This window comes from Alligator sinensis, unplaced genomic scaffold (genome assembly GCF_000455745.1).
Source record: "Alligator sinensis unplaced genomic scaffold, ASM45574v1 scaffold755_2, whole genome shotgun sequence".
Lineage (NCBI taxonomy): Eukaryota > Metazoa > Chordata > Crocodylia > Alligatoridae > Alligator > Alligator sinensis.
Window position 1 is genome coordinate 1,256,019 of NW_005841883.1, and position 14,960 is coordinate 1,270,978.

General features: G+C 39.4%; 1 protein-coding gene across 2 annotated transcripts in view; it reads left to right on the forward strand.

Annotated features, from left to right (window-relative positions):
- WDR12 (WD repeat domain 12) overlaps positions 1–14,183 on the forward strand; it is a 21,811-nt gene extending 7,628 nt beyond the window's left edge. Inside the window, exons 6-13 of one of the 2 annotated variants that reach the window (XM_006017654.2) lie at positions 1,779–1,933; positions 3,357–3,402; positions 6,620–6,705; positions 6,898–7,038; positions 7,181–7,286; positions 8,305–8,437; positions 10,072–10,144; positions 11,085–14,183. In XM_006017654.2, coding sequence (XP_006017716.1) covers positions 1,779–1,933; positions 3,357–3,402; positions 6,620–6,705; positions 6,898–7,038; positions 7,181–7,286; positions 8,305–8,437; positions 10,072–10,144; positions 11,085–11,162 — 818 coding nt within the window. In that variant the 3' untranslated portion in view covers positions 11,163–14,183. The remainder of the gene's footprint in view (positions 1–1,778; positions 1,934–3,356; positions 3,403–6,619; positions 6,706–6,897; positions 7,039–7,180; positions 7,287–8,304; positions 8,438–10,071; positions 10,145–11,084) is intronic. The other variant, XM_025196682.1, reaches the window with a different exon arrangement.
- Positions 14,184–14,960: the final 777 nt, after the last annotated feature.

A 14,960-nucleotide genomic window follows, 5' to 3' on the forward strand; every position in this document is an offset into this window, starting at 1 on the left:
ACCCAAACAAACCTTCGATGCTTATAGTTATTGTAAGCACTGCGTTATAAGCAGAGATCCGGGTTTTCAGTTTCCCACAGGAAAAAACCACCTATTTTTCTCTCTCAGCTGAGAATAGTGCAAATTTTTCATTTTAACAGAGAAACACACAGATTTTTCCACTTTTGCAAAGAGCTCTCTGCAGGCTGGCAGAGTCCTGTCTGCAAGGGGCTGAGGAGAGCAGGAGGAGGGTGGTCAGTTAGGGGGTGTCTTGTGCATGCTCACACATGCATGTGGCAGGTGGGGGTGGAATTGAGGACCCTATAGGGAGGGAGGGAGTTGGGCAGGGCTGGGGATGCTGCCCATCCTAGGCAGTGCATGAAGCTTGGGGCTGGGGCTAGAATGTGCAGCCACAGGTCCTGGGCAGGGAGTGGGATGGGGCTGTGGGCCTCATCTGGAGGGCCAGGAGGCTGGCTCCCTGCCACTGAATGCATTTCCAAGGGGGTCAGAGGGGTATGTGCCCCCCAGATCTGTGCACAGGGCAGGGGTGGACTGCTCACTGCAGGTTTGGACTCCCCATCCTGCTGCCCTGCCCTTGGGGCCTCCATGGCCCAGTGGGTAGGACCCTCCACAGCAGGGCTGGACAGGAAGGCTCAGTGCTGCTGCTGCAAGCCCCATACCACCATGGCAAGGTGCCTCTGGCCCTCCTGGCAGCAGCAGGGGTGGTGGCATAGAGTTGTGCCCCTTGCTGCTCCCAGGTGGGCAGGGGGCGCCTCGCCGTGGCAGTACCAAGCTTCCCTGGCCTGCTCTGCCATGATGCACCGGGTCTTACCCACTGGGCCACAGAGGCCCCAGGCAGAGGGCAGCAGGGCAGGGAGCTCAAGCCTGCAGACCTCATTCACCCCCCACCACGGGCTCTGCTCCAGCCATAATACCCATGGAGGAGAGGGAAGGGGAGCTAAGACCTGTGCTCTGCTCCACTGCAGCAGCTGCCGGCTCCCACAGGCAACAGCCAGGGCTTGGGCGCTGCTGTAAAGGGCTGCGGACCTGGGTCCCTGGCCCCATAGCCCTGGCAGCTGGGAGCCCCCTCTGGCAGGGCTGGGGGCTGTAGGGTTACTGTGGGTGGGCAGTGGGGGGCACCAGCAGGGCTGGGGGCTGTGGCTTGGGAGTGAGGGACCTGGACCTATATCCTGGTGACTGAAGGGGGAAGGGGGAGCTCTGATTTTCCATGATAAAAAAAACCCAAAATCAAATACCAAAATGTATAGGTACTTAGAATTTATTTTATTATAGTGACTGAGGCACTGGTAGGCTTCCAACTTGCTTTAAAATTATAAATATATCAATAAAACATTGTGTTCAATTGCTACCTATATATATAGTGGTGTTTCATTTTAATCATGGATTTTGAGTTTTTTTTTTAATCTGAGAATTTACAATTCTCTCTCTCTTTTGGGTTTTTTGTTTGTTTGTTTGTTTGTTTGTTTGTTTGTTGCAGAGAATTTACAATTTTTAAACTGAGAAAACCAGGAACCTTGGTCATAAGTTAGAAACTGAATAATCACCTCATTAATGCAATCCCTTTATGAAGTCAAAAGCCATATTTTTAAAAATGATCATATCTTCTAATAATTGTTTAACTGTTTAAATACTGCTAAAAATTAACTCTGGGCACTTTTCATGGTACTTACAAATTTAGAGTCTTACATTGGGTCATTTCTATACATTCTGTAAAAGTTTTTTAAAAAGACTGCTGTAAGTGGATTTATATAGGAGTATTTGCTTTCTTCCTTCCTCAGATAGTTTGTCATGCCTGCTACTTAGTGCATCTATGGATCAGACTATCCTGCTATGGGAGTGGAATATAGAAAGGAACAAAGTGCAAGCCCTGCATTGCTGCAGAGGACATGCTGGAAGTGTTGACTCTATTGCTGTTGACTGTACAAGAACAAAAGTAAGTTATTTGCAGGGGAAGGTCTTTGTTGAGTTAGTGACCTACGTGTTGTGTGTAGATTGCATACATATACACTTTCTTATTATCTGCATACATATTGATCATTGTATATTATCAAGGATTGGAAATGCATCCTGTTAGTATATGTCTGTGCATTAATGGGAGATACCAAGACTTTTATAAATTAGTGATAACATAGCATTTGATGTAAAAATGTGCTATATTGGAAAGACTTGCATAGTTCCCAGTGTTGCACATACAATCTGAAGGTAGCTTCAGATATTGACACTGCTTTATTGAGTTACGCAGTTAATTGGGCTTTTAGGAGTAGAGCTGTGCAAAATATTTTCAGTGTATAGTATTTTTGTTAGAAAATACATGTTTTGTTGTACTGGAATTATTTGTGAATTTTACCCAAATTTACTAAATGGATTCAGATGGGGAAAGTTTTTCACAAAACTGGGAGGAGAAAAAGAAGATCATTCATCTTATCCACTAGCTACAGCACTGCACCCTGTCTGTAGGGGTCTTAGGTTAAATTTTCCCTTCTGGGTGAGGAGAATTGAACCCACCTCCCAAAAGAGTTTCTTAACCACCAGGTTCCAATATTCAGGATTAGCAGAGCTCTCACTCTCTCCATCGCCACTGCTCTACTTTATGCCAATAATTCAAATACAGATTTATGGGATTAAGGCTGAAACCCAGGTATCTCGCTTTTAACCTGTGTCCTAACCACCAGGCCAGGGAAACACTCACCCTGACTTGCTGCTTATTGCAGGGGTGGGCAAAATGTGGCCCGCCAGGCCGGTCCGTGGGGCCCCTAAAAAATTAAGAAAATTAATATTTATCTGCCCCTGGCTGCCTATCATGCAGCCCTCGATAGCTTGCCAAAACTCAGTAAGCGGCCCTCTGCCCAAAATAATTGCCCGCCCCTGGCTTATTGGGAAATAAGGTATACAAATTGGAGCAGCTCAAACAGGAGGCATGGTGGAACACCCGTATCAGAATATTTCCTATCCAAGTGATTTGGATACATACCTGAAAGATATAATGAAACATTGGTTCAAACTGCACCATTTTCCTTCCCTGGAGTCTGTGGGGATTCACTAAAATGAATGTAACATTTAGGTCAAGTGAAATGAAGTCTTATTCAGGTTTTGTTTTTTCAAAAAAAAGTTACTTCTAGTCCAATCTGAACCAAAGTGTTTGTGCTTTTTGATTTGGCAGCCAATCCAAAAAATGAACTAATTGCACAGCCTTGTTTAGGAGTGAAAAGAGAAGAGTCCAGGGCAACTCATCCATTTTTTGATTCATCGTACAATAAAATGTATGGGTGAACATTTTGTGGCAGGATTACTTCCTATGGCTTCTGAGAGCTAGTTGGATTTTTATATTTTTTTAATAGACATTTCTATTTATCTAGTTCTGCAGTGGATCTTGGGATAAGATGTTAAAAATCTGGTCTGCAGGTAAGATTTATTACTAAACCTTCTCCAGAATTCTTGCCATCTTGAATTTTAAAATAATTCTGAAAGCTCTGTAAAAACTGAAAGTGAATATTTAACTTTTTTCTTTTATTAACAAATCTAAGTGAAAATGTCAGCTTCTTTCAGGTGAGTTATATAAAAAGCCCTAGCTCTTTAAAATATGATACAACTAATTATTCAATTACACCAGAAAGTCATATTTTCAAATGCTATAGCTTGTATATAACTTTCATTTAGAATGTAAGAAATGCCTGGTTTTGTATTTAACTTTGGTTATTGTAGTTTATTTGCTTCTGAGCTGTTTTGTGGATTAAGATCTGTCAACAGCCCCAGTAAATCTGAGGCCCCAATTCTGGAAACTCTTATAGATATGCTTAAGTTTGCTATTGTGGTGATGATTGATTTCAGTGAAATTCTTTATATTCATGGTAATAAACTTAAGCATGGCTGTATATGTTTTTGCCAGGGTCTAATTTTTTTTAATGTAGATTATTTTGGAGCAACAATAGCTGCACTTGGATTGTGATATAGATTTCAGTTTTAACAGGAACTTCAAAGCATTATGCTACAATCTCAGTGAAGTGGCAAAAGCTAAATCATAAAATATAAACTTTGAGCACTATTTATCTTCTTTGGTGGTCTGATGAAAAAATAAGTTAGGTTAATGTAGAAAGAACAGAATGAGTTAAAAAGACTACCCCTTTCATCCATTTTGCATTGGATTGTGTAGCCCCTTCCTGACAGTTTTGCAAAAAATGAAAAAACATTCTGGGACCTGTTCCTTGTCCATATGGTTTCTCTCCGTATGCTGATTCCTAACATATCAGTAGTATGATGTTTGTATTTATATTTACAACAAATTGTTAACCATAATAACAAAAAGATAACTAGTAAAATGAAGTCACTGAATCTTAATTTGACAAATCTACCATGACAAGAGAGGTATCTCTTGCAATGTGGGGGAGAAAATTGCAAGAGGTAGATTTGTGCAAGGTAGCAAGCATTAACCAGATATTAAGTCCGTGTGTTCCAGGACTGAGTACTGTGCTCAGCTGTGTCTAAACCAAGAAGTTCCCTATTTTCTAACCCGGCAAAATGTCCTGGCATGATTACTGTGTATATATGCATTTCTTTTCTCAAGATAAAACCGTTGACTTTAAACATATTCTGGACTCTAATATTTTTACAGAATGATAGCTAGAAAGAAGTGGAGCTTGCAGAGTTTAACCAGAAGTTATATGTGAAATTCATAGGAGTTTATTAGAGATACAACAATGTATCAATCACATATTGAATCGGCACTGATAACAGGAAAATTAACATTATTGCCAATTGGCTTTTTTTGGCTGGTTTAGCCGATAATGGCACTGATAAATGCCGCATGCAGGCATGCAGCTGCACACATGCATACGGCCACGAATGCAGCTGGGCAGCTTGGAGTGCAGCATCCAGCTGGTAAGTCTGTGGGGGGAAGGGGCTTCGGAGGGAGTGGGGCAGGGGCAGGTGATGCCCAACCAGGGCAGTGAATGCAACCCTGCTGGGAGTGCTTCCAGCCCCTCCACCCAGCCCTTGGCCCTGAGCCTACAGCGGGCAGCCCACCCTCACCCCAAGCACAAATCTGAGGGAGCACATGCCCTGCATGCCTCACCTACACTCCCTGGATTAGCCGTTCAGAGCTGCGCCCTGCCCTAGGGTCGCATTCACTGCCTTGGCTGGGCAGTGCCTGCCCCAGCCCCCACCCCACTCTGTCCCTCATCGTGGGGGCCTCGATCTGTACCCCCCCCCACATGCCCCTTTCCCCCACAGACTTACCAGCTGGATGCTGCTCTCCAGGCTGCCCAGCTGCATTCCTGTAAATCGGCTATCAGATCGGTATTGGCTGATATGGCCATCGGTATCGGCCAAGAAAATCTTTATTGGTGCTCCCCTTGTTTTAATAATTTATTTGCTGCTTTTCCTGCAATAGTGGACATTTGGTCACCTTAAACAGATTATGGCTTTTATCCATATACAGATGTCACAGTTTAGCCAAAGAGCATGCTGTCTTAACACTCATCGGAGTACTAGTTGGATGTGCATACACACTACAGCAAAAGCTCTGTTATCTGTCATCCCCCAGGAATGGGGGATGCTGGTTAATCAGATATGCCAGTTAATCAAATATGCACCGTCTGGTGCACTCCTTGGCATCAGTGTGCCGGGACAGGGAATGGGGCCCCGCGCAGGCTGCTTTGCCGTGGGCTGAAGAAGTAGTGAAGTGAAGAAAAAGAAGAACTCGGCTCATGGCGGTGAAACCGGAAGTGGGACTTCCGGTTTTGCTTTTGCCAACTCTCTCAGATGCCAGTAAGTGGAGCTTTCCAGTTGATAAAGTGCCGGATAACACGGCTTTTGCTGTAGTTACTCTGAGGTAGCACATCGCTATAGCAACATAGCATCATGTGTAGATGTACCCATTGAGGGCCAAGTTACTCAAGTTTAGCTTCTGTCTACCACAGTGGGAACATGCACACAGGTGGTTATCATAAAGCATCTGATGCTTTGTAAAGTCCTATCCGTTTTTTACCTCTTGATAATTTGTTCGTGTGCACATGTCCTTAGCTATCATGTGGCTGATAGCTGCCTACAGCTGTTTTCTTTTTTTATTTCCCCCTCCATTCCCAAAATATTTTTGACACATTTTAGCATTTAATCAGCTTTGAAGTCTTGCAGTTATTACCTCTCCCTTCCTATTCTTTTATTTGCATCCTGAATTGTGGGATAATCTCACTAAGCTGATCCTCTCTCAGAAATATAAGATACCTATCCAGGTTCCCTACTCCAACTGACTGTCACTGTTTCCTTTCATAATACCTGTTTATATTTAGCCTGTATCTTTAAAAGTGTGTCTGCTGTCTGTTTGTGTACTTTCAATTTTAAAATAGTGAATACACATGCAATATAGGATGGATGTACTGTGAGTTTTTCTATGAGGAAGGATAGCTTTATTAAGGAATTCAGCTGGGATTTTGGAAAGGTCACAATCCATTTGTTTTAAGTGTACCATGTGTAAAGCAACAATACTAATCTAGGAGTATTGAGCATAAATACATTCATATCTGGAGGGCTAGTAGATTCTGTGGTCATGGGGACATATAACAACTTAGATAGAAACATTCTTCAGCTTGATTTATTAAAGCTCTGGGATTTGTTTCTGTCATAGTACCTACAGATGAAGAGGATGAAGTGGAAGAAGCAACAAACAGACCAAGAAAGAAGCAGAAAACTGAACAACTTGGACTGACAAGGGTATGGTTAAGTTAGAAGTTGCATGGAAATTCAGTTGAAAAGCATGACATTATCAGTTTCTCTTTTGCTAAATATATCTGAAGAAAAGTTTCTGTTGGAATTTCTGCCACTGAATTTACATTAACATTAATGAAATAATCGGCTTTTCTCCTTTTAACTAATCCAGGTTTTTTTCTCATCCTTAATTTATAGACTCCCATGGCAACCCTTTCTGGTCATACAGAAGCCATCTCCTCTGTGCTGTGGTCAGATGCTGAAGAAATATGCAGTGGATCATGGGACCACACAATTAAGATATGGGATGTTGAAACAGGAGGTCTCAAATCAACTTTGGTGAGATACAGTATCCAATGCATGAAGCTGATAGGATTTTTTGACAAATTCCTGTCTGCTGTAACTCATCTCAGATTAGATTAAGAACTTTTACAAGGATGAAGAGTTGGTCCTATTTCATAGCTGAATTTTTCTTATGCAGACAGGAAATAAAGTGTTTAACTCTATCTCCTACTCACCACTATGTCGGCGTCTCGCATCTGGGAGCTCTGACAGACATATCAGACTGTGGGATCCCCGCAGCAAAGGTAAACTGAAGGAACATTGACATTCTGCACTCTCTAATTTGTCTCCATTTAATTTGTTTCAAGAGATGTACATTTAAGTTTGATATTGCATGTAGTAGGGTTTTCTGAGCATGAATACCATTTAGCTAAAATATGACAGGAACAATGAAGGCTGGGGAAAGCTGTATGAACTAGGGTCTGCTACGTACCATAACCTACAGTCATGGGAGCATGCTTGTACCAAGTGGTGAGAAGCCATCATTCCTTCCCTGCTGACCAGAGTAGTAGCTTGTACTTGCTTGGTTTTTCATATTATTTATGCTCTTTGTCTTTTGGTCCATGCTTTTTTCATTTCTTAGAAGTTACCTTGGAAAACTAATCTAATCTTTCTTTTATGTTATTTTCCCCCTATTTAATCTTAAAAGTTATCTAAGTAACAGCTGTGAAACCTAAAGTTACTATTTATAAAATAAATGCAACTGTCTTGCTGGCATGTCTAAGTCTTCAGTAGGAGGGACCTTTTTTAGAAGTGCAAGCGCAGCTGATCCCGTATCTGTCCATTTTTAGATTTCTCACAGAGTCTCATAAGGTTGCCAGTCATTGCAATTCAGGATATAGATTGAGATTACCATATTCATTTCATAGACAGAAATTCTATTTAGTTTATACAAATATAGGCCAGATTTAAACATATTATCTAGAGATAAGACTCTCTTATCCCAATCCTAATACTTTGAGTTGTTCATTACTTTTCAAAGAAATCCTTCAAAAATGAAGATAATCTCTGTATAATAATAACAACATGATGAGTTTTGGTTTCTTGTTCTCTCTATAGGAGCTTATATTGCTTTTACGTCTTTGTTTTAATATCTCTGGCTTTTCTCTGAAAAGTTCATGTGGAATGCTAAAAGCAAAAATAATTACCCAAAACTCATATACATTAATCTTTACTGTCTTGCTGTATCTTGTAAGGATCATAAACTGACCTGTTGTGGAAATCTAAAGTCGGGGTTTACAGAATTTCTGTTTCTCTGTCCAGACGGCTCCTTGGTTCTCCTTTCTCTGACCTCTCACACTGGTTGGGTCATGTCTGTTAAGTGGTCCCCAACACATGAGCAACAGCTGATCTCAGGCTCTCTAGACAACGTTGTCAAGCTATGGGACACAAGGAGGTAAAAAATGTTCTTGACACATTCACAGATAACACTTGCAGGTTCAAGTAGTTTAATATACATTGAAAATATACCAGGCAGCTAAGTGGAGATTCTCCTGCAGTTTATGAAATGCCTGAAGCAATTGGAGAACAGGTGTATAGTGGAGGGCAAGATGCACTTCTATCTAGTGCATGCCAAATCTGTCTTGCCATTCTTATCAGGTATCTTATCTTCCAACACAGGATTTTTATGACAATAAAAATTGAATTAATGAGACTGGCGGGGAGGTTTCATTAACAAAATTGCTAGTAGGTTTGAGAATCAGGGAATCAATGTTGCTATTCCAACAAGATTTTTAGGAGTAGTACATGCTCTCTCTCTCACTTCAGGAAGAGCTTAACATTACATACAGTTTGACTTGCTCCACGTTATAGACATTTCATGAGACTCGTCTGCAAGGAGAGGTTGGTTTGTATCTTGAGATGTGCAGAAGCGAGACGTCTAAATTAAGCTTGAAAGGGGAAGTGTCAAAGGGAACCAAATAGCCTATGATTTGAGTGCATAATCAAGTCTTTTATTTTTTTTTTTTTAAAAAGGCTGTGTACCTTATAATCTCATTTAACTAGGTACAGGCAGGTGAAAATATTTCTGCATTTCCTTGTAGGGACATAGGAGGGCGGTGATCAACACTCACAGTAATCTGCTTTGTGTTAGAGGTGGTGTCTCAGACTTCATAGACCTGCCTGTATGTGTCTGCTGTTCATGTTACCATACATATCTCCACATAACAGTAAAGACTTTTTTCAGATCTTAAATGGTGCTCTACTTCACTTGTATCTAACTGGGGTAGTTAACCACCATAGAACTATTGCCAATTTTTCCATGGTGATCTGAGCTTTCAGTTTTTTAGGGTGATGCAGTAGTAACAGGACTTATTCATCAAAAGAACAGATAACTTTCTTCTCCTGTTTCTTCCCAGTGACTATAATTCTCAAGTATTGCATAACAGCCAATTATTCAAAATCATTGGTAAGGAAGAAACATGGGATAAGTGTTTGTTCCTGGCTTCCATTTTGAGAAGAAACAAGGCGATAATACCACTACTCAGAGCCTCTTGGGAACTGTCCCTCTTATTCCACAATTCCTCCAGGCTTCCAGAAGGCTGTTCAAAATTTCCTATGAGCCACTGCTTTAGATAGCTGCTGAAAACCATTGGCTGAGAACCCAGAAAGCAGTTCAGCTTTGTAATGGTGAAATACAAAGACAGAACACACATGGGGCAAAACTGGAAACAAATTATGTCTTGTACTGACTGCACCACTGGTATCTTGTCCCTATGGTCTGTCATTGATGATTTAGTTTTCTCGTGCAGACACAATTTTCTAGAGATATGAGAGAGCATCTGGAACAGCTGACTTCTGAATTTAGTGGTTGAATAACCAGCACATGACTAGTACTTTTTACCACTAATTTCTGTGGAAAAACAATTATCTTTTAAATGTCTACTCTTTTAATAGCATCCTAGTTATTTTCTGTGTGAGAAACAACTTAATATATATTATAAACAAGTCTATATATGATATAAATTTATGAAAAGAATTAAGATGCTAAATTATCTTTTTATCTAAATTGCCAAATTGTCTAATTATCAGTTGCAAGGCTCCTCTCTATGACTTGGCTGCTCATGAAGACAAGGTTTTGTGTGTGGACTGGACTGAAGCTGGGGTAAGAACTTAAAGAACAGGACTTTATTCCTTTTAAGAGTGCATGTGTTCTGGGTGAGAAACGTACTAATTATAAGGCTGATATTTAATTTTAAATTAGGCAGTTATAATGTATTTTTGTAACTGGAAACATACACCTGTGTGTGCTGGGCCATACTTTCCTCTCTTTTATGAGGGATGGAAGAAAGTAGAGAGAGCCTTACTTGTATAATGATGGTCTAGGAATGGACAGTATGTGCTGCTATTACATAACCATTTTTCCCCTACATCACTATCATATGGTTCCCTTTCTCCCCTCCATGGAATAATGTGGGAGATCTGCCAAAACATTAGTAGGACAAAGCCAAGAAATGGTAGAAAAGTCACAGCAGCAGCCATTCACAATGATATGTCTGATGATGAAAATGTATTACCTTGAAGCACTGTTTGCTACTCCAGAGACTATGGAGGCTGCCAAGACTCATCCGTATATAGCACCCTTACTAGGAGCTCTACCCCTTCTGTGGAACATTGTCAGGCATGTGAAAGTGGAAGAAAAGATTATCCTTTGGGCTGAACTTTATGGCAGGGTTCCTGTGTGCATTTGTATATAGCCAATACAGACAAAAGAAATTCTTTGCCACAGTTTCAATGGCCTCATTCTTTGGAGAGTAAATTGTGGCAAACCAATACAGATTTAGAAAATGTTTACATAAGCTGCATCTTTCCTTAATTACTTTCAAAAGGAAGGTAAGGTGTAAACCATTATTTATGCTGTTGAGCCATTTAAATTAGAGGCGGGGAGGATTGTCACTTGTGTACACACAACCATTGTTCGTTACTCCTCACATTCAATTTCAGAGGAAGGACATAACCTGTTAATATTATTTTTAAATAAAAAGCTTAGATGTTGTTCAGATACCAAAACTCGATTTGCCACAACTTCTTTTTTCACACTACAGTTGCTGTTAAGTGGAGGAGCAGACAACAAGCTATATTCCTACAGATATTCAGCAGCAACCTCTGATGTTGGAGCATGAAAATGGATGACAGGAGAATTTTAAAGGGTACTTTGCAGAACTCTCAAGCTTTTGGAAGTCCCCAGATAACAATCTACAGAATGGCATCTGAAAGGAAGTAGCCTTCTAGAAGACTCTTCATCTGTTTTGTATCTGAGAGCAATCATTTCTATCTTTTGTATTTGTGGAATAGTAACCTGTATGCATATTTATAAAGAAAAAGGGGAGCAAAACAACCTCACACTTAACTAATCTGAAACTAAAATAAGTTATTTTTCTTGCTTTTGGCAGGCTTACAAATTTGAATTAAGACTAGACCAAAGAGGACTATTTAAAGAAAATGGAGTGAATTAAAAATAATGTTTTATTGAGACCTAGAGATGTACTGTTTGCTGGACTAAATTATTTTGGACCTGTTCACCTTTTTTTCTTTAATAAATCTTTTATCTAAAAGTTTAGCATATTAGGGTATGAACTCAAGTAGGAAGTGAGCTTCCACAACACCAGTTTGCTTTAGTAGTCATGGAGGTGCTTGCTGGTTACAATGCAAATGATGATAGTCTTAGAAGAACAGTTCACTGTAGATTTTATTGGAAGATGGAATATTCCATTTCCTAGAAATGCTAAGCTACAGTGCACTGAGTCTATACTTTTTAAGAAACATCACCGACTTTTATTGCAAAACATGGTAAAGTTAGCCCATTTAAAATACTATATAGTAATATATATCTAATGGAATATTATATCGCTATAGAACCTTGATGTGATGTCTCAATAGTGGGGTGGGGCTCCACTCCAAACTGAAGATTTAAAGAATAGCTGACATAATGACTATAGAAGAATGGTTTAATCGCATACATTTATTAAAACTATCTTTTTATAGCTAGGGAATTGGTAGAAATGTCTCAAAAATTAACCTAATACATTACCTTATAAATAATAGTCCTCAGACCATACCATATTATAGTCTAAATACTCAGAACCCAACACGTTTAGCCATCACCAAAGAATCTCAGTAATAGGATACAAATTCAGCATAATTCTGCTGTAAAAAAGGCGAAGTTAAATGGTTACTCCTCTCCTCTAGCATATTTTCAGACCAGCTAACTGCAGCCTATATGGGGGATATTTCTTTGCAATTTACATGCCGTAAGTATGTAGAGCTAACTAGAGTTTGCATAACAACAACTTCTTCTTAGAAGTTGGAGAACCACTCACTCTCCTTTCCCAGAAAATGAGTATAAAAATTATCACAAAGCTTTAATGTCTTACAAAATCAATTAAACATCCATTTTCTCTGCTGCTGGAATTATTTCCAGTACAAGGTCTAAGTGGACAACCTTGCACTGTTAGGGTGTTGGACAGAAGAACTCATTATTCTTATGTATTGTTGCATAAACCAACCTGTCACCTCTAAGTCCTTCCCCCAAGTATTTTTATGTAACATAGTAAGCTTAAAATATTAAGTAAATTAAATACTAGGTTTGGAGGTCATTAATTGAAATGTGGCCCCTCCCCTGTAGTTGAGTCTAAAATTCTGAACAAACTTTAAGCAGGTTGCAGGTCATAAACAAGGCTGATTATACCAACCTAACAGAGGAAACAGAAAGGATACAGGGGGAGGATCTCTAAACTGTCAGCTGAGCAGTTGGGTTGAACAATGGGAGCTCCTCTACTTTTTAACAATAGGGACATAGGTATAATTAGTAGTGCAGGTATAACTCCCAGTTCTTTTCTTCTTCAACTTGTTTTCCATTTGCTTCATGATATCCATTTCACTCTGTTCTACAGCAACAGCCATACCCTACAGTTTAGTACAGCCAGCAGTTATATTCTTCCTTACTTTCCCCTAAATTAGAAAATACTGTCATTTTACTTCTAATGATATCTAAGACTTAAGTTTACTCTGAAAACTGGAACTAGCAAACATATGTAGTGCTAATCCATGAGCTACTGAGTAGGTTTATTTTTATTTTGTATATCCCATACAGAAAGTGCTGTTTTTCTGTGAGATCCATGGCACTAATCAGAATTTAACATATGTTGTTAATAGATTCCTTCCCACTCTGCTATAAAAATATATATTTCACACTTGTAGATTAGAGATTTTCACTCATCACATTTGTTCCAAATATGTTCTGGCAATAATCGGTGATCTTCAAATAATTTAAGCAAAAGACACTGATGATTAAGGGAAGGAGAATAAAGAGAGAATTTAGCTACACAGTTTGTTTATTTTTAACAATTTAAAAATGTGTTGGCACCTTTGTGCCAAGACTTCTTGTAATCCTTACTCAGCCCAAGATGACTAACTTGTGCCTTGACTGAGTAAAAATTGGACTTTTTAGCGGATAGAAGGAGAAAAAAGGGGAATCAAGGATCCATTTATTTTCATTATTCTTCAGGACCCTTAATGACATTGTATCTGTGATGCCTAGTGTTCTAGCACTAGTAATTAGAAGGACTTTATTTTTTTTTAACTTTTTATTATAACTTGGAAGAGGCATTTGCTATTTGATGATATACTGACAAGGATATTGTAACTGCTGTCAGATTCAATAAACTAGTATATTCTAGCTGTGAACCATTAGAGGCAAATAATATTTGAAAAAAGATATTTTGTCAAAAATATTTAGTTGCATCATTATATCTATTACTATGTTTTACTCAAAGCAGTTGCTGACGGCTCTTTCAACACCAGCTTATTAAGAAGTGGTTACGTTACCAACTGTTGTGTCTTTTGTGTTGCCACTCTGAGTGAACTCCAGTTTTACTTACTGTTTATTTTTGTAACTGGCAAACCAGTACCATAACTACACAGTTTAAAAAGTTTAAGCCTATCTGCTTAAGACATAGATGCACAAAAATAAGATTGCATTTTTTTTTTTACATTAACCTCTTAAGGTTAAAAAAAAGAATATTTAGAAGGTTGCCCAAGGCCTGCGGTACTAAGAAATGTTCGTTTCATGGAAACTTCACAAATCTAAAATTCTAATTAAAATGTTTTAAGAAGCTGGTTATCCCTTAATACCAGAACCCATATATGGCATTTTGTCTTTTATTTCCAGTAGCAATTTTTGCCAAACTTGTCTTCTGTTTAGGAGGAAGATATCAGGCAGCCCTAAATGCATGTTCAACTATTGTCTCCAGGTGTGCTGAGAGCTTTGCTTTGCTAATTTCCATTGGCACCAAATGTCAACTCTGATGTTTAAAGAAAGAAAAACAATCCAACAGCTGTTGAGAGCAGAGCAGTGGTATTAACATTAAACTCTGCATTCCTCCAACTTAAGTTATTACATGTTTAAGGCAGTAAGACAAAATCACTTGCCTTCTACAGTTGCATCACTGGGATGACCTGATGAAGTTGTAAGAAGTCAAACAATACTGTGCTAATTTTAAAAAGTTCTAATTGAAATTAGCTAGTTTGGCTTCAAAAGATGATCGCCTATGATCCATTGCATCACTAATGTCACCAATATTAGATGTAATTATAAGATTTTAGTAACATGCATATTTCACTGTAGATGGGTAGTATGACAGAAAAGTTTTAAAGTCCCTGGCAACCCATACTAGACAGAGACCCTATTCTTAAAAAGATCTTCCCAGAGCCACCCATCCTCGCCTTTAAACAAGCACCGAACCTCGCCAACCTCATCACCAGAAGCAAACTTCCTCAACCCCAGAACACACCAAAAGGATCCAAACCGTGCCAGGACAAGAAATGCAAAACCTGCCAACACATCTCCACCACCCCCACTATTACTACACCCCACAACAGAGACATCAGCATCCCAGGATCTTACAGCTGCACCTCCAGAA